This window comes from Saccopteryx leptura, chromosome 3 (assembly GCF_036850995.1).
Source record: "Saccopteryx leptura isolate mSacLep1 chromosome 3, mSacLep1_pri_phased_curated, whole genome shotgun sequence".
In the NCBI taxonomy this organism is placed as follows: Eukaryota; Metazoa; Chordata; class Mammalia; order Chiroptera; family Emballonuridae; genus Saccopteryx; species Saccopteryx leptura.
In genome coordinates, this window is record NC_089505.1 from 28,047,828 (window position 1) to 28,071,998 (window position 24,171).

The window sequence follows — 24,171 nt, forward strand, 5'->3', positions numbered from 1 at the left end:
CGAATCCTTCAGTAAAGATGTTCAGCAACAGCCTGATCAAGTATCTTGCTGCTATCTTCATCATTTTCTTTGCTTTCAGTATTATATATATTTTGTCCAGAGTCAATTTAATGCAAACAAAAATAATAACATGCCTGACCAGGTGGTGGCGCAGTGGATAGAGCGTCGGACTGGGATGCGGAAGGACCCAGGTTCGAGACCCCGAGGTCGCCAGCTTGAGCGCAGGCTCATCTGGTTTGAGCAAAGAGCTCACCAGCTTGGACCCAGGGTCGCTGGCTCCAGCAGGGGGTTACTCGGTCTGCTGAAGGCCCACAGTCAAGGCACGTGTGAGAAAGCAATCAATGAACAACTAAGAAGTCTCAACGCGCAACGAGAAACTGATGATTGATGCTTCTCATCTCTCTCCGTTCCTGTCTGCCTGTCCCTGTCTATCTCTGCCTCTGTAAAAAAAAAAATAATAATAATAATAATAATAATAACATGATGGGGTTTTTTTTACCTTTACAATGGACCAGACACCATTTTACATACACTTAGCATGTGTTAATACGTTTAGTTTTCGCAGTAGCCTATGAGATAGGTACTATCTGTGAAGAAACTGAGGCGTGGAGATGGTCACTTGCCCATGGTCACACAGCTGATAATTAGCAGAGCCAGGACATAAATGAGGTGTTCTAGCTCCTGTGGTTTGGATTTGACAGTAGAGTAGTAACAACCCTCTCTGTTCCATCTGCTTTGCCATGTCCAGATGTCTCTGCGCTTCCGTGTATGATGAACTCTCCGGGGAACGGAGAATCGGCGGCCAGCCCACACGTGGTTACCTCACACCAGTCAACAGTGACTGTGGACAGGTGAGTTGAGCAGCGGGGCCTTTGTAACTGACACACAGTAGAGCAGACACTGCTGTTTTTACCCCACCAATCCCCCCAGAATTTCCTGGGCCTGATGGAATTTCAGAGTTTTTTTTTTTTTTTTTTTCATTTTTCTGAAGCTGGAAACAGGGAGAGACAGTCAGACAGACTCCCGCATGCGCCCGACCGGGATCCACCCAGCACGCCCACCAGGGGCGACGCTCTGCCCACCAGGGGGCGATGCTCTGCCCATCCTGGGCGTCGCCATGTTGCGACCAGAGCCACTCTAGCGCCTGAGGCAGAGGCCACAGAGCCATCCCCAGCGCCCGGGCCATCTTTGCTCCAATGGAGCCTTGGCTGCGGGAGGGGAAGAGAGAGACAGAGAGGAAAGTGCGGCGGAGGGGTGGAGAAGCAAATGGGCGCTTCTCCTGTGTGCCCTGGCCGGGAATCGAACCTGGGTCCTCCGCACGCTAGGCCGACACTCTACCACTGAGCCAACTGGCCAGGGCTGGAATTTCAGAGTTTTAACATTAGAATTTATTTTATATCTATATCATTAATTTTTAGTAGAGCTAGTAATTCTGTACTGTGGGAAAAAGAATCTTGTTTTTCTTGAGTCTTTAAATATAATGAGGTTTTTCTAGAACTATGAAAGGAAAAATGTACTTTTCTCTGTATATATTTAACGTGATCTTGACCATAAACACACACATTTTAATGGTATATAACAACTGTATCTTTTCCATAATACTAAGCGAGTCAGAGTTTGTTCCACAGTACCATTAATTTAGACACCACTAGTTCTTATGATATATCAGCGGTAATATGGCTTATTAAAGAATCAAACAGTTGCTAACACTCAAGAAAGGACCATGTATTGAAAGACTGCCTTTCTCTTGCATTTATGTTGACACTATCATAAAAACACTCTCAAAAGTAATAAATAAGAGCATTCATAGTTGTGCCAAATAATTCAGCCATGGAGAACTTAAAGAAATAGTTATAGTAATGTTCAGAATTTCAGCTATGACTTATTTTTGTTTTCAGAATTTAATTAATTATTTAAGGAGTTTTCCAGTTTCTAATGCCAGACTCTCTGCTGCCATTGGAAATTGATAGGTCTCAAATTAAGTTTTTTAATCTAAAAATACCTACTATACAACATTTTGTAACATAATTGGTGGTAATGAAAAAAAATGTCATTCCAGATGGTCATACGAAGATGTCCATAAATCATATCTATTAACACCTTCTGGGACAGTCAATTTTTTTCCCCACTATAATACCAGAGAATAGTTTTCCTGTGAGAGATCTTAATACTAGCTTTCAATTATATAGAATAAATTGTCATAATTATCTAAGATGTATATTAGGTGATAGTCTATTCTTTTAGTTACAGTTTGATTTTCAATTATTTTTCCCAACTGCTGTAATTTATGATGTTCAGTTCATTGATTTGAGAGGTTTTTAGGAAGGAATAAAAAGCACCACAGAGCAAACCCCATTATTATGATAAGGAATAGGCTTTTTAAGCCACTGATAATTCTGTCTGATCAATGAAATTAGTTTATACATTACCTGGCCCTCTTCAGTGGTAAAATTACCACTATAATTATTACCACAGTAATCATTATATGAGAACCTAAAATATAAATTCAGTATGTAAAATGATATAGATAATAAAATTCTATTTTCATTTAGCTTACTCCACACACACAGCACGGTTTATAATTTAAACATGCAGCACTGGGTACTTACTGATGTCACCCATCTTTACCCAAGTAATATATTGTCCTTCATCATACATGTAAGATGATCTGTGTCAAACAACTAAAGTAAATATAGGCACAGACTGGCCGGAGGCTCAGTAGATAGAGCATCTCCTGGAGTGCCAGCATCACCAGCTTGAGCCCGATGTCACTGATCCCAAGGCACCCAGTTTGAGCCCTAGTCAGGGCACATATGAGAAGCAATCAGTGGCACAACTAAGTGGAACAACGAATTGATGCTTCTGTATCTCTCCCTCTCTCTCCTCCTCCTCTCTTTCTCTCTCTCTCTCAAAAAATAATTAGATAGATAGATAGATAGAGCATAAGACTTTTTTCTACTCTTTTACCTCACAGTGCAGGCATGTCCAGATTAGTATCAGATATAAAGATATAAACATTAGGATATAATACAAAAATCAGCCTAACAAATTTCTCCCTTTGGCTCCAATGTATCTCCCCTTTAAAGGAAAAAAAAAAAAAAAAGTCTAGCAGATTCCCAGAGTTATCCAAGAATTACTCTTATTATTTTTACAACTATAAACTTAGGTTTAAAATGTTGATGGCTCTTGTTTATCTGGAAAGCCCAAACAACAATTCACACATTTAAGTTAAAAATAACACTGCTTAAACCAAGAACATTCAAATTCAACAAATTGCTTATTGTGAGGCACGATATTTTTCTGGAGTTAAGTCAACTGTATACACACAGTACTGACTGAGCCCTTTGCTTTAGGAAGGCTTATGCTACCGAGAGTTGCTGCTGATTCGTTTCACCCATTGCTTTTCTGTATTTAAACTGCTTTAAAACCTCAGATCTCTTGAGACAGTGTGCTATCATGTCACTTGGTAGTAATACAGTATTTACTCACCCGGTTGAACCTAGGTCATTTGTCATTAGCCTTTGTCACATAAATTGATATTGTCTCGTATCAGTATGCTCTGAACTACAAACAGAGCACAAACACCATGTGGCAAGACTCATCTTTGTGCCAGTCAGCCAGACTTATCATCATGCTATTCTTCTATTGATTTGTTTAATTTTTTTTTTTTCTGAAGTTGGAAACGGGGAGGCAGTCAGACAGACTCCCACATGCGCCCAACCGGGATCCACCCAGCATGCCCACCAGGGGGCAATGCTCTGCCCATCTGGGGGCGTTGCTCTGTTGCAACCAGGGCCATTCTAGCACCCGAGGCAGAGGCCATGGAGCCATCCTCAGCGCCCGGGCCAACTTTGCTCCAATGGAGCCTTGGCTGCAGGAGAGGAAGAAAGAGACAGAGAGGAAGGAGAGGGGGAGGGGTGGAGAAGCAGATGGGTACCTCTCCTGTGTTCCCTGGCCAGGAATCAAACCCGGGACTCCTGCACGCCAGGCCGACGCTCTACCACTGAGCCAACCAGCCAGGGCCTATTGATTTGTTTTAAATGTTATCAGTAAAAACATAAATTTGTAAAATTTCATAGAGAATTGGACCTCAGTTTGAAAAACACTCTCCATTTCTGAATGACCCTGGCCTGTAGGGAAAGTTTAATGTACTCATGAAGTTTGTTCTCCATTGCTTGGTATACAAAGTGTGTGATATGTAGCCTAAGCAACTCTGCTTCCCTTCATTATGTGTAATTTATCTTCCTTAAATTTATCCGTACCAATCCTGAGTCAGTCTGTTTTTCGACTTCACATCACCTCTTGTATTAATAGCTACAACCAAAGAAGTACAAAAAGGCTTTTACTTCTCTTACAGTGACCACTTCGCAGTTTCAAACTTGGGACTCGTGGTTGGCATTCACTGATTTTAGGGAATAAGCTCTTTACCACAGTTTCCATACCTTTCATAACTTTATGGATTTTGTTTCTATTTCCTTTCTATTTTCATCTTACACACTACATATTCCTGTTTTGCTTGCTGTATCAGTCAAAGTCTAATCCAGAGAGAGAAACCACAGATTAATATTTGAATAGGAAAGTTTAATATCCAGAATAATTAACTGTTTCTTGGGTTTGGAGTAACGAGATTGGCTGCTAAGAAGTAAAGAGAACTTGGAAGAATACAGGAGTGGCAGATATAAGAAACAGACACAATCCCTGGATCACAGCCGAGGAAAGGGTCCTGGTCCTCAGGGCTTCAGTCCAGACCTAGTTGGAGAGGGTATGGCCGTGACTCACTCAGTGGCACAGGGATTGGTAGAAATGTGTCCGTTAGAGTGCCTGGAAAGGCTGTTCACTGGGCGGGGTCTCACCAGAGGCACTGCCCCACCAATCTGCCCTGGAGGGGAGCTGGGGAAGCTGCTGGCCACTGTGCGCTGCTGGCGTGCCACGAGGGGGTGCTGCAGGACACCCAAACCAGGACACAAAACTCCACTCGTGCAGGGTCTCTGCAGCAGCCTCTACTGACAAAGCTAAGGGTCGGGAAGCTGCCAAAGGAAAGTTATGGGAAGGGCCCAGATCCCGCTTCACAGAGCAGGAATGAAGGGTGAGCTGAGAGCAAAGCATCAACTCCTGACATGTTTACCTTATCTTTAAAAGGTTCCTTCTCTATATCTTTAATCATTTTAGTCATACTTTTTAAAAGACTCTTTAGCATGAGTGTGGGGTTGAGGGTGAAGAGCTTTAGCACCAGAAGTCCCAGGCTAGACTCCTGGTTTTATCTCTGGGAAGACCAGAGACTTGAGGATTAGTCTGCTTAAATAAGACATGGTTTGCTCATCTGAACATGGAGATATCTTCCCTACAGGTACCGGGGGTCCAGTGAAATCGTGTCTGTGAAAGAGGTCTGAAAACTATGTTGTACCATACAAATGTTAGATGTTATATTTTTATCCTGCTAAAGTGCAGTGTCCAAAAGACACACAGTACACTGGCTGGAGCTGGTGTGTGATACTGTGAAAAAGAGTTTTTGTGTTGTATCTGGTATCCCGTCTTATACACCGAGTTTTATTGGCCTTTTTTGTTTGTTTGTTTTTACCATCAAAACATAGGCTTCAGTGTTACCAGAAAACAGTTTACAAACATTCCAAGATCTGTTGCCTCCACTGTGATCGATAGCTCTCCATCTTTTAAGCAGGGTTCATTGTAGAGTTCTTTAAACTCACTGCTTTTACCTGGCCTAACATTTTCCCTGTTATCCTCAAAGGGATCGCTCTTATGACTTGCATTTCCCAGAGTGAACATTATTCACAAGCTCAAATTTTTCATCCTGCGTGCCTTCTAGATTATTACTAAACTAGTCTTAGCACTGATCCCTCGGGCTCTCTCCTCTCACACTCTTCCATCTGGAGAAGGGCCTGCTTACACTTCCCTAAGACAGTCTCCTATCCATGAGAACACTTTTCCTTTGACTCAGTGGGGACTCAAGTTTTTTAAACAGCTTGGCATCTGAAATCCAGTTAAAGACTTTAAAATTACAAATAAATCATATCCATGATATATGTTTTTAATTCCCAATTTCAGGTTGACCTTGAAATCACTTTCTAAAGTCATTTCCACCTCAGTGCATTATATTTAATGAAGCATTCCATAATTCATATAATTAATCAACATACTTATTAAATACTCTACTGTGCACCCAATGTAGAGTTAGAGATGCCTCTAGCCTGCCCACCATGAATTAAATTACAAATTAGAGATTCCCACAGTCCTTTCCAAAGAACTTGATGTAGTCGATACTCACAGGATATCCACCATGACAGATGCTATAAGCACAGTGACAGGGTTTGTTTTCACTAGAAAACTCCGCTCCTTAGAATGAGTACCCAGTTCAGACTGGGAGGAGTTTCGCTTTTCCTCATGTCTCGTGTACCTAATACATTAGTGTGCTTTCTCTTCAAGAAAAAGAAATGAATGCTATGAATGGATTACATTTGTCATACTCACCCCCAGAGATGTGGTAATGTCCTAATGTTACTTTTCTAGCAGCTAGGATGAGCAGCAGTTGCTGGTGCAGAAACTCCCTGCACCTTACTCCTGACCTTGAGGGGCCCGAGTGACATGGCTGGCCCCTCTGGTTTCTTTGACTCTCAGTTTTTGGTCCGCAATCCTTTTAAAGCCTGAAAGCCATTATCCTCACCCAACAGGCTCCCCACTAACAATAGGTAGAATGGCAGAGATTGGAGTTACCAAAATTCTGGCCAGCTTTCAAAGAAATACACAAACCTGAGCAAGGATGATTCTTACTCCAAAAGCCCTGTGTGGTTCTTGAGAGAGTTGTTGTAGGGAGGTGCCCGTTGACAGAAGGGAGTGTTTTCTCATGAATAGGAAACTTGCTTTGAATAGGAAACAAAGGATAAATGTGTAAACACAAGGGGTGGAGCAGAAAAGTATTTTAAATTTCTCAGATCACTCTGATAGATTCTTCCACCTCCAGCTGCAGATGTCTATTCTAGAAGCTAAAAATCTCATGGGGATACAAGCTTCTATCTTACCTTACTAATACCCAGAAAACAATTAATGCTTGTTCTTAGCCCTAGGGGGCTGTCTCTTCAGTAGAATGTTTCTTCTCTCAAATAAAGGATTTGTAGCCAGACCAGGCAGTAACACAGTGGACAGAGCATCAGACTGGGATGCAGAGCACCTGGGTTCGAAACCCCGAGGTCACCGGCTTGAGCGTGGGCTCGTCTGGTTTGAGCGCAGCTCACCAGCTTGAGCCCAAGGTCACTTGCTTGAGCGAAGGGTCACTCAGTCTGCTGTAGGCCCCCGGTCAAAGTATATAGGAGAAAGCAATCAATGAACAACTAAGGTACCACAATGAAGAATTGATGCTTCTCATCTTTCTCCCTTCCTGTCTGTCCTTCTTTCTCTCTCTCTCTCTCTCTCTCTGTCTCACAAAAAAAAAAAAAAAAAAAAAAAAAAGGATTTGTAGTAAATTTGGTGTTTGACGTAGTGGTTTTCCTCCAAATCTTAAGAGTTTATAGTTGTGCTTAGATTTTTTACCTAATGGAAAAAAGTAACATTCCCAAGCCCATATCATTTGAACAGAAAGAAATGGATCACTGTTTAAATTGTTTGTTTTAACATGGTAATAAACATTAAGAAAAAATAAGGTCCTGGCTGCAGTTAGCAGTATGGACTAGCACATTTCTGCCATGGTCCCAGCCCCCTCTTATGGGTATGTTTTGGACTGATCAAGCAAAAACAAAGGCTTCCAGAGTTTTGCGTCCAACCTCAACCTCCTAAGTGTAGCCAAAGAAGGAGATTGACAGGTAGGTGCTCTTGTTCTGAGAACACATTCAGGTCCATAGCCACAGTGATTTCAGTTTCAGTTAGTTTCTGCTGTTCAGTGTCCTCTGAACATTTAGTAATTGGTTACCCAAAGCATATGGCACAATTATTCCTCTAATTGCTGACAAGAAAGACTGGGTGGGGTGGCCAGGTAGGAGTGGAAGGGGGAAATGAAGTCAGCTGCTGACTTAGGCCTGCGGGGGTTGTTGCTGTTACAGCTTGTCAGCACACGCAGCCACAGTGGATGGGAGTGCAGCGCCGTGGTGTGAGGGCTCTGCAGATGCATTCCTCTTCTTTATCTTTCGCCAAACTTCTTAAAATTTCTTTGGGATGAGAACCAGAACTGTTGCCTTGGTTACCGAAAGCCCATTGGCGTTGGGAAGGAACAGGAGATGGGTGTGGCAGCCCGAGCACGGGGAAGGCAGGCGTTAAGCATGTGGGCATGCATGTGTGTGCTCATGCAGACTACTAAAATGCCAAGCCCCTACGTGGTGAAATAGCAGAAAAACACCGTCATACTCTGAGTCTATATAATACTTTAGGCTTTTGATAGCACTTTTATAAATAAATTTTTCGATTATATATTGCAGTGCCTTGCAAGGTTGTTAGGACAGGGATCTTTACTTTTTTCTTTTTCCATAAGAAAAGATTTGATACTTTAAAATGCACTAAAATACAGGGTGGAGCAAAAGTAGGTTTACAGTTGTGAGTGCATGAAATAATTTATTCTTGTGTTATTATTTATTAATTATTGTGTTATTTTCCATAAAAATGACCGTAAGCCTACTTTTTTCCTATCTGTATTCAAATCTCAAAGGCTTTTGAATTGATTAGGGCAGTGGTCCCCAACCTTTTTTGGGCCACAGACTGGTTTAATGTCAGAAGATATTTTCACAGACCGGCCGTTGGGGTGGAACGGATAAATGTATCACGTCACCGAGACAAGCGTCAAGAGTGAGTCTTAGACGGATATAACAGAGGGAATCTGGTCATTTTTTTAAAAATAAAACATCGTTCAGACTTAAATATAAATAAAATGGAAATAATGTAAGTTATTTATTCTTTCTCTGCGGACTGGTACCAAATGGCCCACAGACCAGTACTGGTCCGCGGCCCAGGAATTGGGGACCATTGGATTAGGGAAAGCAAATATTTCCCTAATTCCAGGGGGCAAAGACTCCTAAAAAGAAAAAGCAATGGAAGATTGAATTTCATTAGTTTTATTTTGTCATTTGGGGAAGAGATGGAAAAAGATAAATTGACTTGCTAAAGTTCATGCATTTGGCATTACTGACACTAGAGACTAGATTTTCTGATCTCTGGCCTGTCTCTTCTATAGACCTCCTTCTATAACTAAATATTCCATTAATGATCAGTATGTATTAGCAGTTAAAACGGTCACAATTTTTGCATTATGTCTTTAGTCTTTTTCATTTTCCATCTGTAAATTTTCAGTCTAGAAAATTTAAATTATTTTGAAATAAATTTGTTCTTTTTGATATAAAGTTTATTAAATGGAATAATTTATCCATTAGAATAGATCATCAGTCTGGTCATTTATGATACATGAGTTGAGCACTGAACAAATGTGGAACTTGCAAATATATGTTTACTACTGCAGTCAGATAAAGTAAAGAGTAAACTTAATCTAGCATTCATTTGCTGCACAGGCATGTTTTGCTGCATTGTAAAGCTTAATTAATGAGCATGTGACATGAAGGACTGCCAATTTGGTTATGGAGCGCTGACCAGGTGGTGGCACAGTGGATAGAGCATCAAACTGGGATGCAGAGGACCCAGGTTCGAGACCCCAAGGTCGCCAGCTTGAGCGTGGGCTCATCTGGTTTGAGCAAAGCTCACCAGCTTGGACCCAAAGTCGCTGGCTCAAGCAAGGGGTTACTCGGTCTGCTGAAGGCCCGCGGTTAAGGCACATATGAGAAAGCAATCAATGAACAACTAAGGTGTCGCAATGCGCAATGAAAAACTAATGATTGATGCTTCTCATCTCTTCGTTCCCGTCTGTCCGTCCCTGTCTATCCCTCTCACTGACTCTCTCTGTCTCTAAAAAAACCAAAAAGAAAATTGGTTATGGAGCTTGTGAAGAGGGTGAAAAGTCTCAGAGAAATTGTAGGTAGAAAATTAAAAATTTGCTGACCGATAAAAGTTACCTCAAAATTAAGTCCAATATTAAACGTGAGTCCTCAAATTAAACATGAATTAATCAATGAGAATCAAGGTCGGGTCAGAGGAAGACTTAAGTAGTAAAGAGAGAAGGTTGGTCTTGAACACTTTATCTATAAAATTATGCATGTGTTTTAAGAAGGCTAGAATCACCAGGAAGGGCTAGAATTTGAATAGCCAGGGAGTGTACAGAATGCATAATGAGAAAAGCACAGGACCAGAAATCAGGAGATTCTGCATACAGTCTGATTGCCTATCAGTAGTTGTGTGACTATGCAAATCACCCCCCTTACCCCCAACTATAATCTTCTCCTCTTTCAAGTAAAGATCCTAATAAATGCTCTTCCACAAAGGAATGTTGAATGCCTGCAGGAGAAATTGTTAAATGTATATAGAACTGTTCATGATGATGATGATTTAGTCTAATGGATAAATTATTCCATTTAATAAACTTTATATCAAAAAGAACAAATTTACTTAAAAATAAGAATTTAAAATACAAATATGTCAGAATTCACCATTTTTGTTAGTAATGATGTGGTCAGTCTAACATTTTGATTATAAAGTTATAAAATTAGTTATTATAAAATGGTCTTTGGTTATCCTGAAATGTGTTTTCCAGTTTTAATTCTAATTCATTTTAATTTTGATTTTTTAAATTTTCTAGTACTCCCAATTTGGAAAAACAGCCAAATGAAAATGGAGTATCTCTTCAGACTGACAATTTTGAAGAAACCATAAACTTACCCATTGGATCTAAACCATCTAGATTAGATATCACCAACAGTGAGAACCCAGAAATCCCTTTGAATCCAATTTTGGCCTTTGAAGATGAAGGGACACTTGGGCCCCTGCCTCAGGTAGATGGTGTTCAAACACAACAGACAGCAGGTAAGCTTGCCTCAAATTTTCTTCAGTTGTCATCAGATATATGTGACCCAAGAGGGAATGAACCTTCTTCAGTGTGACTGTGGCACACTTCACCCTTCAGGGGACCAGATAAGCCACATGGACAGATTGTGCAGGAACATAGAACTGGAATTCTGACTTGGATTGAGCGACTTCTAGGGCCCCTCCTATTCTCTCGCTCAGTGTAGAAATCGGTCTGCACTACCCACGAGGTGTCCAGGATCCTCTCACGTAGCGGCATTCATTGCCCAACCTGCTTCGGATCAAGACAACACTTAATGCCTCACCATGACTTAGGGACCACTGGGCTCATTTCATCTTTCTCAGTTCTTCAGATATTTGAGCCATCATGTTCTCCCATCATTTTTTCTTGTTTTCATTAAGCAACCTTGACAATATGCTATTGTATTTTTTACATATAATAAGATAGTTGTGATTTAGGTAATGGGACCGTATTCTGAACCCATGGGTCTTCCATCCCTTGTTGAGTGACTGTAGCTGTTGTTGAAACTGCCAGGGACTCTCTTATACCCTGTCTCTGGGACTCACACTTGACCTGAAGTTTTTGTACAAGAAGAACAGTAGCTTTAACAGGACCCAAAGAACTAAGGAGTCCATCAAAAGTTACTAACTTGGTGATCATAGCAACTTAACAGCACAGCCCCACCAGTCTCAAGGACAAATAGGATAACCCCAGCTCCTTCTTTTTTCAAATCTCTTTGAAATCCATCAACTTCTCTTCCTAGCAGGTCACTTTCAGGTATTTACCAGCATCTCTGTTATACTTTGTGAACTGAGCTGGCTACATTCAGCATGTTTAAATGGAGTCAGTAAAGAAGTATTTGTGATCAAATTGTGTGTTTTTTTTTCTTTACATTCTGCCTGTGAACTTGTAACAAATATTTTCCATTTTAAATTGTTGAAAAAGTCAATGTTGAACCACCTTATAAGTCTTTTTTACTTCTCTAGTGCTCTGACCTTGGGCGTATAACTTCACTTCAGTGATCCCCTTTTCTTGACTGTAAAAGGAAGCTGTAAGGTTCATCTCAGGTCTGGAATTCTGAGTCTTAAGCCTCGGGGAACAGTCTGATCACTTGCATGTTGGTGGAAATGCTGCCTGTGCAACTTCCTTCTTTGTCATGTCACAGATTCACAACAAGGGTGGGAACATCTAAGATGGCTTTTTGCTTCACTTGCTGGGCCTTAAATCACCTTTTGGCTTATCTGTCATTCCATTCTCACTGTGTCCACCTTTCCAGACCTTCTCTGGGAAAGTAGTCCAGTGTCTCTGATCTTAAGGGTTCTTTTGGGTTCACTATTTATTGACAAACATTTATTTAACCTCCAACATGGTGTTTAGAGACCAAAGCATCAAGTACCGTGGATACAGAGACACATGTAAGTCTCTAACCTCAAAGAAAAGTATAGTTGTTGTATGCAGTTTAGGAAAGTAAAGGAGCTGGCCTAACTTGAAGTAAAGAAAGGGACGTGTGTTTTCTTGTTAGTGGAAGAATTTGCTTAAGTATGTGATCATGGATCCAAATAAAATTGCCTGTTCTTAAAAGCATGGTGAAGTTTTCCCTGGCTGGTTGGCTCAGTGGTAGAGCATTGGCCCAGCGTGTGGATGTCCCGGATTTGATTTCCAGACAGGACACAAAGGAGAAGCGCCCATCTGCTTCTCCACCTTTTCCCCTCTTCTTTCTCTCTATCTCTCTCTCTCTTCCCCTCCTGCAGCCAAGGCTCCATTGGAGCAAAGTTGGCCTGGTCACTGAGGATGGCCTCCACCTCAGACACTAGAATGGCTCAGGTCGCAACAGAACAACAGCCCAGAGGAGCAGAGCATCGCCACTTAGTGGGCATGCTGGGTGGATCCCGGTTGGGCACATGCAGGAGTCTGTCTCTGCCTACCTGCTTCTCACTTCAGAAAAAAAAAAAAAAAAAGCATGGTGAACTTTTATAAATGTAAGCTATTACTATAGTGTTCTTTAAATAAGATTTTAGATAAACATTTTAATGTTTTTTTTTTCTGTCTCTTGATATAGAAGTTATATGAGTGTTTCTTCTGAAGAACCAAAGCAGAAATTTAATAAGAATTTCTACAATGAATGGGATTCCTTCCTTGCTGTATAAGAGCGCCCCATCCTCCGGTTTTCTAAAGATTTCTTGACCATCATTTTGAAAAGACTTTATTAAAACCAGCAAAAGACAACAGACTGGATAGCTTTTCTAATAATTTTCGCCAATAGAAAAAAAGAAATGCTCCTTGTTCGTCAATACTTTAAAAATGGCTTTTTCCAGTGAGTTTTTTATTTAGCAAATCAATTTTTTTTTTCATCCTCTGGAAGATAAGAGCATTGGGCTGTCAAAGGAAACGGGCTGACTTAGCATGACTTTTCACGTAGCTATTTCGGTCTTTGAAAGCTAACAGGTGAAATTGGCACAAAAAATTTACCTTTTACAATTTAATACTTGAAAAATAAGTACCTCTTTGCTCTACAAATAGAGTGAGTAGGAGAGGTGTTTAAATTAAGCCTGTTTGTTTAAATAATATTGCAAAGAACTCTATTTGTAGAGGCAAATTATAGCAGATTACCAGGTTCTTGTAAATGCACTTGTACATGGCCATACTGCACACCCAGCTGTCGCATTCTTGCATCTCCTTTTCCAAAAGCATACCAAATGGTTTTTAAATGTGAAGAAAAAAAGATGTTATTTTTTCAGAGCAAGAAAATAATTTACTTTCCTCTTAAATAATGTATTTATAAAGTTTTTCCAGATAAACTAATCAAATAAATTAGAATGATGTGACAACAGTACAGATTTGATTGATGAGATTCATTCCTTATGTTCCCTTGAAAGAATGTTCCTGGTGATTCAGGGTTCTTTCCAAAGTCTGTGTATTGCTGCTGCCCCCAGGGATGGTGGGACTTCTCTTTGCCTTACCTGATCGCAAATTATGTGGGGAAGGGAGAAATACAGACTTCATATTTCTTTAAATTAAAAAAAAAAAGAATTTGGTTTTGCTCGTTTAAGAGCAATGAGAAATGATGGCATGTTGACTGTGTTTGATACACAGGACACTGTGCAGGACACCTTCTACGAATGTCCTCATTCTGTGTGACGTCATCAGCTTTCCCTTCCCGTTCTTCACTTTCGCTGCTGAGCTTAGCTGTACAAACTTGCACTTTCATTTACTAATATAAATTCCACTTTATTTTACCACTGTAGAGACAACAGATAACTAAATATTGAAGGAGAGGGAACACATGTTTTTATGTGGAGTGTTTAAAAGGGTAAAATTCTACCGCTGTATTGTTTTTTATTAAAAAGAAAAGTTGGTTAATCTACTAGATTGAATGCAAGGCTATTCATTTATTGAACTATTCCCTTAAAATTAAAGCATATCATCTTTAAGAGTATCTGTAATTTGTTAAAATGTTAATTTGGGGGTTTTCCCTATGTCCAGTTGTCCATGTACACATAATCATATTAAAATATATGTATATATATGTTCAACAAGTTGTTTTATTTGTTTAAGTCAACCTAGTGTGAAACACCAAATGTGTTTGACATACTTTTACTTTTAGATTTCTCACATGTTGTAATTTCACTCAGGTTGATTCTTGAGTTTTCAAATTGCTCTTACTTTGACCTCAACGACATCTTGCTAGCTTCCTCTAAACAGGTAGATAGAATAGATTTATTTACAATTTGAATAATAATCCTATTTTGGCTCTTATTTATATTTTTTAACTTAATCATTAGCAAACTGAAAGCCCTCTGAGCAACTGTTTTAAGTAGAAGTCGTATAAGATTGTTAACAATGTTTTAAGAACACTCCACCAAAGGATGGCCTAAACCTGAATGGCTGAATTGCTTTCTGTCCAGCTCTTGAAGGTCAGTTAAGAAGTCTTAAAGAGATCTTAGATAGGCATTGTATTAAGGACAGTGCCCAAGCATCAGATATGGATATGACCCTCACCATGGAATGAGGGTAGATGGACTTTTAGTTCCCTGCCACCCCATTGTAGACTGTCTAGGTCAATTTAGTCACCAATGACAGATTCATTTGGTAGATAGTCGTCAGCTTCTACTGGCCGGTAAAGCTTTATGTCTCTTGTATAGCCTCACTACCTGGTGGTATATGACAGTAAACGCAAAACAGAGTTCTTTCACATGAACAAGTATTAGCAGGTGAGGCCATGGAAAGCTTGGGGAAGATTCTCCTCTGCTCAGCATCACACGCCCTCCTTGCCTGAAAGATCCACAGTGACACAGAAGCAGTGATATTCTGACAGCAGGACTGGGTAACCTGATTGGGTCAACAGCAGTCTAACTGTGTGGGTCCCAAGGGCAGGTGGTCACAGGGGCAAATAGAGCTCTAGGCCTAAGGAGCTAATCAAACGTCATGAGCTTGCAGGCTCTGCCATACCTTTATACCTCATTTCATGCATTTTTGCCTCAAAATCTTCTAGGTAACTATTTATCTTTTGAGCTCCTTTTGTTAATGAACTAACATCCATTATGCTGGTTAACACTTGTATTGAAAGCACCCACCTAGCCACCAGATTGGGGTCCTTCCAATGCTAGCTCGCCTACTCCCAGAGTGAGATTAAAGTTTAATTATACATGCCCACCATTTTTTAAATTTTTATTCTTTTTTCTTTTTTTTTGTATTTTTCTGAAGCTGGAAATGTGGAGGCAGTCAGATAGACTCCCGCATGCGCCCGACCGGGATCCACCCAGCACGCCCACCAGGGGGCGATGCTCTGCCCACCAGGGGGCGATGCTCTGCCCATCCAGGGCATGGCTCTGTTGCGACCAGAGCCACTCTAGCACCTGGGGCAGAGGCCAAGGAGCCATCCCCAGCGCCCGGGCCATCTTTGCTCCAATGGAGCCTCAGCTGCGGCTGCGGGAGGGGAAGAGAGAGACAGAGAGGAAGGAGAGGGGGAGGGGTGGAGAAGCAGATGGGTGCCTCTCCTGTGTGCCCTGGCCGGGAATCGAACCCGGGACTTTCACACGCCAGGCCGACGCTCTACCACTGAGCCAACTGGCCAGGGCTAAAATTTTTATTCTTTACTTTATTAGATTGACAGGTTTTGCCAAACTAACCCTAACCCTAACCCTAACCTAACTGTACAGGTTTCAAGTGTACAACTCAATATAACGCCATCTATATTAAAGCATTTTAAAGTAATTTGGTGTGTATTAGAAGAAATTTAAAAGGAACCGATAAATTCTTTCTTTTGCATTACAAATAACTGATGAAGTATTCTGTTATTGACCTATATTTACATTGTACATAGATCATTAAAAAGCATGATGAAATAGCTATTGAATCAGGTTACAAAAAGCAACTTTTTAAAATGAACTTCCTGTCAAGAAGCATCATGACCCCCGCACTCCATCCCATACTGTATTTACGCATCAAACACCTAAGGCCTCACAGAAATGTTCTAGATTGTCACCTTCTCAAATCCTTTGACACTTCATCGGTCTGTGGGAGGAACTCTAAAGGCCAAGAAGAGGAAGAGATAAGGGCCTGCATGTGAACAGAAGGGCCAATTTAACATCCGTTACAAATAAAATATTGTGTTAGTAACTATTTCCTTGATGACTATTACTTGAATTTTTTATGTTGTAGGTTTGATTACAATTTTAGAAATTAAAAGTAATTATAGTAGTTAGTGTTAGAGGGAAGTGGAGTGGGAGGCTGGCTGAAAAAGGTGAAGAGATTAAGCAAAACAAAAAGTACCTCATAGCCTGACCAGGTGATGGCGCAGTGGATAGAGCGTTGAACCTGGATGCGGAAGGACCCAGGTTTGAGACCCTGAGGTCGCCAGCTTGAGCGCAGGCTCATCTGGCTTGAGGAAAAAGAAAAAGCTCATCAGCTTGGACCCAAGGTCGCTGGCTCCAGCAAGGGGTTACTCGGTCTGCTGAAGGCCCGCGGTCAAGGCACATATGAGAAAGCAATCAATGAACAACTAAGAAGTCGCAACGCGCAACAAAAAACTAATGATTGATGCTTCTCATCTCTCTCCGTTCCTGTCTGTCTGTCCCTGTCTATCTCTGCCTCTGTAAAAAAAAAAAAAGGACCTCATAGACAAACAACAGTCTGATGATCACCAGAGGGAAAGGGGGTGGGGGGAGGTAGAGAGGGTAAAGGGGGACAAATGGTGACAAAAGGAGACTTGACTTGGGGAGGTGAACACACAATGCAACATACAGATGACATATTATAAAATTGTACACCTGAACCCTATATAATTTTATTAACCAATGTCACCCCAATCAATTCAATAAAAATTTTTAAATGTACACTAATATTAGGACTGACAATCACTTTTGAATTATTGGCTCTGATACCTTGCAGAAGACTAGGGAGAGAGTTAGAAGACCAGGATAATATTGGAAGCAATAGCGGAGTGTGAAGAGCCAATGTCTGATGTTAGGCTTAGGTTTGAATACCACGTCTGACACCAGTGAGCCATCTGAAGCTTGGTAAGTTACCTGTGTTCTCCGGTCTCAGGTTCTCCATCTGTAAATGGGAGAATAACGCCCTTCTCACTGGGTTGCCATACTTATAAAGGTTGAATGAAATGGAATAAATGTAGTTTCTAATGCATAGTAGTTGTTCAATAAACGTTAAAAACATTTGTCTTTAATTTGAGTGTCTCTGGCAAGGCCAGCAGGACACTGGTCCAGAGGTGGGAACTTCACTGTTATTTTTCAATAGTAGCCTGAAATTCTACTTTTTTTTTTTTCTTTTTTTTTACAAAGAGAGAGAGAGTCAGAAAAAGGGATAGATAAGGGCAGACAGACAGGAACGGAGAGAGATGAGAAGCATCAATCATTAGTTTTTTGTTGCGACACCTTAGTTGTTCATTGATGGCTTTCTCATATGTGCCCTGACCATGGGGCTACAGCAGACCGAGTAACCCCTTGCTCGAGCCAGCGACCTTGGGTCCAAGGTGGTGAGCTTTGCTCAAACCAGATGAGCCCGCGCTCAAGCTGGTGACCTCAGGTTCTCGAACCTAGGTCCTCCGCATCCCAGTCTGATACTCTATTCACTGCCCCACCGCCTGGTCAGGCCTGAAATTCTACTTTAAAAAGCTTCCCATTCTAGGTATTATACCAAACAAGCTAAATAGATGTTAACTCATTTCTCTAGACAAGCTTAGAGTTTCTAATTATTTTTTGAGTGTTATTTTGCTATTTAAATTCATAATCACTCCTTCCTCTGCTCCTCCCAAAATGTTCCTTCGAAAAATAATTATAGTTACTTTATATTTTTATGTATTGGGAGGCACTTCTTGACATCCTTTGACGGAATTAGAATTATCTTGTTGACCATGGGGTGACGATAAATGGTTCTCCAGAAGTTACTGTAAACATTGGCCGGTCCTCAGGAAGTGCCATAGGAAGGCTGGATGGATCAGCAGGAAGTTTCTGAAGCGGTTGCTAAGGAGTGTTTAGCAAATCATGTCAGACTATTTAACTACTTCTCCTTTCTAAATGGAGTTGTCCTACCAAGAGATGTCAGAGAAAAGATGGATCAGGCAGGCAAAACTTTGGAGGCCCTTGTTGGATTTGAGGGCCAGAAACAGGCACGTTTGATACGTTCCGTTGCTCACCCTGGAGTCATCCTTCCCCCTCATAATGGCGGTCAGGAACTGGCCTCTTCACTCTGAGCCGCGCTTGCCCTGTGCTGTCATTGATGTCGCCAACTGACACGACCCGTGGCTGGCATGTCAGTGTCCCAGACTTTCGGATGTTTGGATTTAACTGGGGGAGGGTTGGAAAAAGTAAGCTGGGCACCAACACTGACTGACATCATTTTGCCAAGGCAGCAACAGTAAAAATAAATAGCGTTACTCTCAAGGCCTCGCTGTGGCCCATTTCCCCAGGCCATACATCTATCTACATTGACATATCTGAGGAGTCCCCGGGTAAGGGTACAGTATATACCTCTCCTCACTGGATGAAGCTCCTGTCACTGAGACTTGGCTTGATAACCCTCCATATTGGTCACCTTGCTCCTTGTCTGACTTCTCTGTTCCCTGAGAAGCATTCCCTTCACCATCCAGATCAACCTTTGTACTCAGCTCCTTGCTATAGAGTCAGTTTCCAGGGAAACCATACTCTGGTTATTATGCTAAGGTCTATTAGCACAATTTTATAAAACAAGTAACATTTTATCCCCTAAAAAGTAAGAACACAGCACCTGTTCTTAAATAAATGAATAAATTCAACTTGGAAAACTCGCTCTAGTGTTCTTACTCTGATTTTGTCACATATATACAGGTCAGTGACGTGTGTTTTCAGCATGATTCAGTGCTTACCAGATATAAATTAACAATAGTGAACGTGCTTGGACTTCTGGGTGGATATAGGCCTGTGAGCACCTGTGATCACCCAGTGTCTCCATCATTATCTTTACTCTTTATCTTCAGGCTCCTGGTTCCCAGCTGTTGAACTCTGTTTTCTCCCCTGCATACTGATGTCCCAGATCCTTTTTACTGAGATTGCTACATTTTTTAAAAACCCTACTCTTCCTCACAGTGCTTGAAATCTCCCACGATGTGACCACTCCTGATCCCCAAAGCACTCTCTTTGTACTGCTTCTGCCAAGTTCAGGGACAGTTGGAGTTTCACTTTGTAGCATTTTCTGAAATAAAGGATTTTTTAAAAAATCTAATTAACAACCTTTCTAACAATGTGCTAAACTCAAAAAATTATCCAATAACTTAATATAATAAATAAGTTGCTACTGCCACCTATTCAAATTGCTAATCCTGCCTGACCTGTGGTGGCGCAGTGGATAAAGCGTCCATCTGGAACGCTGAGGTCACCAGTTCTAAACCCTGAGCTTGCCTGGTCAAGGCACATATGGGAGTTGAAGCTTCCTGCTCTTTCCCCCCCCCTCTCTCTTTCTCTCTCTCTCCTCTCTCCTCTCTAAAATGAATGAAGTCTTAATATTTTTTAATGTATTTTTTCAGATGTTTGTATAGGGACCAAGTGATATAAAAATATTGTATGGGCTCTGGCCGGTTGGCTCGGCGGTAGAGCGTCGGCCTGGCGTGCGGGGGACCCGGGTTCGATTCCCGGCCAGGGCACATAGGAGAAGCACCCATTTGCTTCTCCACCCCCCCCCCTTCCTCTCTGTCTCTCTCTTCCCCTCCCGCAGCCAAGGCTCCATTGGAGCAAGGATGGCCCGGGCGCTGGGGATGGCTCCTTGGCCTCTGCCCCAGGCGCTAGAGTGGCTCTGGTCTCGGCAGAGTGACGCCCCGGGGTGGGGCAGAGCATCGTCCCCTGGTGGGCAGAGCGTCGCCCCTGGTGGGCGTGCCGGGTGGATCCTGGTTGGGCGCATGCGGGAGTCTGTCTGACTGTCTCTCCCCATTTCCAGCTTCAGAAAAATACAAAATATATATATATATATATTGTATGAATGGCTAATGAAATAAGTGCTGTGTTTTGTGAAGAAATACAAAAGCTAAATAAAGCCAGACACTAGATAAATTGGTAAGGACAGCTGTTAATCAGTAATATACTGTTGCAATAGGGGGAAAACCCAGGATGGACTGCAAACTTTAATTTGTACCGAGGTGGTTGGGTGGCTTTAAAAAGGTTAGGGAGGGAGCTGAGCAGGAACTCAGTAGAAAGATCACAAATATTTGGAAAGGTGTGTTCTGTGTGACCCCATCGGGGATTGTTCACTGGCTCGTTGAAGTTAGGCTCCTGTTCTCCCACAGGGCCTGGAAATGGGGGCCCAGTTTTCAGGTGTTCACTGGAACAAACAATGTGTTTCTTTTTCTTCTTCTTTTTTTAATATATATATATATATATATTTTTTTTTTCTGAAGCTGGAAACGGGGAGAGACAGTCCGACAGACTCCCGCATGCGCCCGACCGGGATCCACCCGGCACGCCCACCAGGGGCGATGCTCTGCCCACCAGGGGGCGATGCTCTGCCCCTCCGGGGTGTCACTCTGCCACGACCAGAGCCACTCTAGCGCCTGGGGCAGAGGCCAAGGAGCCATCCCCAGCGCCCGGGGCCATCTTTGCTCCAATGGAGCCTTGGCTGCTGAAGGGGAAGAGAGACAGAGAGGACCGGGTGGGGGGGGGGGGGGGGGGGGGGGGGGGGGGGAGGGGGGGGGCAAAAGGGCGCTTCTCCTATGTGCCCTGGCCAGGAATTGAACCCGGGTGCCCCGCACGCCAGACCTACGCTCTACCGCTGAGCCAACCGGCCAGGGCCAACAATGTGTTTCTTACCCTTGCCTTTGCCCATGTGGTTCCCTCTGCATACAGTCACCTGAGGAATGTCCTGCAGACAACTCAGAGTCAGATTATTTTTTAATCTGACTCTGTTTTAATAAACAAGGAAAGGTTTATTTAGAAAGTCACAAAGATAGAAGAGAGCTGTGGGAAAGGTGAGCCAGCTGGGCTGCGTGGGCTCAGGGTCCAAGTTACAGAGGCAAAAGGAGGACCCTTAGAGTTTGGGAGAAAAAGGCAAGGAGAACACACCTGGGGGGGGGGGAGGTGAGGAGGAAACAGGTGGGCCTGCTCCATAGAGAGAGCCACTCAGGGGCAGATCTGAACCTCAGTTTCCTCACTTGTAAAAGGGTGATGATACTCTCTACCTCATATGAACGTTTGGAGAATTAAATGAGATCTAGAATATGAAGATGGTGGTGCCATGCTTAACCTATAGTAAGTGTTTAGTGTTTATTAGCTAAATAAACATATTCACTGTTTAATATTCAGCTTATGTTCCTTCGAGAAGCATACTTTCCTCCGAGTCCCATTCCAGGGTAGGCACCCTTCCTCTTTCTCAGACTAGCTCCCTGAATACGTCTCCATCAGTGCACTTGCCACAATTTACTGCATTCATATTCGTGCTCCTCTCCTGCACCAGACTAAATCTTTGAGGAGAAAGACTGTGTTTTACTCATCTTAGTATAGTATTCCCAAATGTTCAGCATGGTGCCTGATACACATTAGGGACTTAGTAATGATAACTGTTTTAATGAAGTGAATGGATGAATGAGTGAAAGTCTCACCCTTCTATGGGAGGCAGCTTTTGAATTAATAATTAGCCCTTTATTCTTGAATACCATTTCTGCATTGGATTTTGTATCAATCAAGAGTTCAGCCTGACCAGGTGGTGGTGCAGTGGATAGACCATCAGACTGGGACGCAGAGGACCCAGGTTCGAGACCCTGAGGTCGCCAGCTTGAGCACAGGCTCATCCGTTTGAGCAAGGTTCACCAGCTTGAGCCCAAGGTCGCTGGCTCGAGCAAGGGGTTACGCAGTCTGCTGTAGCCCCACGGTCATGGCACATATGAGAAATCAATCAATGAACAACTAAGGAGCCGCAACAAATTGATGCTTCTCATCTCTTTCCCTTCCTGTCTGTCTGTTCTTATCTGTCCTTCTTTCTGTCTCTGCCACACACACACACCAAAAAAAAAAAAAAAAAGGAAAAAAAGAGTTCAGTTTCAGAAAACAGAAACCACCAGAGTATTTTCAGCAGAAAGGGAATTTAAATGCTTTTAAAATTGCTGGAAGGAGTAGGGGCATACAATCCAGACTTAAACCTTCAAAAACGACTTCCAGATCACAGCAGACATGACCCAGTAGAAAAGCTATTACCTCTCCCACATCAGGAAGGTAAGAAATCAGGAAACTGCCCCTGGAACAACTGACTTCAGGAGCATATTGCCTTAGCTGAGAACTAGAGATCAGGAAACCATCAGTGAACCTTCTGCTTCAGCCATGCAAGCAAAATATGGAATCCCAGACCCTTGCCTCTTGCCCCCCATGAAGCTAGGCTAGTGTCTGGATGCTGAACACTGTGGGGGGAAAAAAATCAACAATTCCATGACCTTATTCCTGGCAGAACAGCAGAAGCATCTGAAAATGCTATCAATATCTTTCAAATCTCACTCAAATGCACCTGATTCTCAGAACCTAAATCCCATCAGACTCTAGCTGCAAGGAAATCTGGGATATGTAGTTTTCAGCCTTCCAGCCTCTACAGTACAGAATTCTAGACTCAGGGTGGATTGGATTTTGAGTAAGTCAGTGCACACTATCCTCCACAGCTCCTATGGCCTTGTTGCCTTCCTGGTCCTCCCCTGAACTTCCAGCCCTGACCTCCGTCCTAGGGTTGTTCTGTTGGTCCCTCCGCCTGTGAGATGAGACAACTTACGTGTCTTGCCAGCACTTCACATTCAACCTGTCTAAATCAACTTTCTCACTTCCTCCCCCAAGTCAGCTCTACCTTCTGACATTCTAGCTTTTATTTCCCCACCATTCCAGTCATTCAAACTTGAAACTTCACCTACTCTTTCCATTTCACATTCAGTTTCACCATTAGGAAACGTCCTCTACACTATTTCTGTTCTTTTTTTCTGCCGTACCTTGCAGCTTCACACCACTACTGAATCATCTTTTGCCTCCAGAGACTGAGAGTCTAGCCACGATTACCTTGTCACTTCGAAGGTGCACTCAATTTGAATATCAGTTGAAAGGAAAGCAACAAAATGCTAGCTTGCCTCTGAGAATTTGTCTACCTATTCCTTGAGTTTGTCTGGTGCGGGAGTATGCATGACTAATCCCACTCCAATTCTCAAGACATGGGAACAATCCATCCACATCCTGCAGCTCTACCCGTAAGTTTTTCTAATTATGGTTTTTCTGTTATCTGCCTTTCGCTACCTGTATACCTTATCATATCAAAGGGAAAGTATAAAAAATATGGGGCATAAGCATCTGGGTACCTGAACAATGCACCTGGGTGCCAAAAATGTGTGTTGCCTTCTGTCTACTCTTTCTAACTGAATGCTGACCACTTCTTTGTCTACCTGTACATTCCTACTCTCATCACTCTTGTTTATATTCTAATCATACTCATCACCTAATGCATGAATTGCTCTCAAAACCTTTCGTTGTTGCCTGACCAGGCAGTGGCGCAGTGGATAGAGCGTTGGACTGGGATGCAGAGGACCCAGGTTCGAGACCCCGAGCTCGCCAGCTTGAGCACGGGCTCATCTGGTTTGAGAAAAAAAAAAGCCCACCAGCTTGAACCCAAGGTCGCTGGCTCCAGCAAGTGGTTACTCAGTCTGCTGAAGGCCCGCGGTCAAGGCACGTATGAGAAAGCAATCAATGAACAACTAAGGTGTTGCAACGTGCAATGAAAAACTAATGATTGATGCTTCTCATCTCTTTCCATTCCTGTCTGTCTGTCCC

General features: G+C 42.3%; 1 protein-coding gene across 8 annotated transcripts in view; it reads left to right on the forward strand.

Moving 5' to 3' along the window:
• Positions 1 to 14,270, forward strand: part of MAP7 (microtubule associated protein 7) — a 178,243-nt gene extending 163,973 nt beyond the window's left edge. For all 8 annotated transcript variants that reach the window (XM_066373153.1, XM_066373158.1, XM_066373155.1 and 5 more), the window contains 3 exons: positions 749 to 851; positions 10,679 to 10,902; positions 12,963 to 14,270. In XM_066373153.1, coding sequence (XP_066229250.1) covers positions 749 to 851; positions 10,679 to 10,902; positions 12,963 to 12,973 — 338 coding nt within the window. In that variant the 3' untranslated portion in view covers positions 12,974 to 14,270. The remainder of the gene's footprint in view (positions 1 to 748; positions 852 to 10,678; positions 10,903 to 12,962) is intronic.
• The last annotated feature ends 9,901 nt before the right edge of the window (positions 14,271 to 24,171 follow it).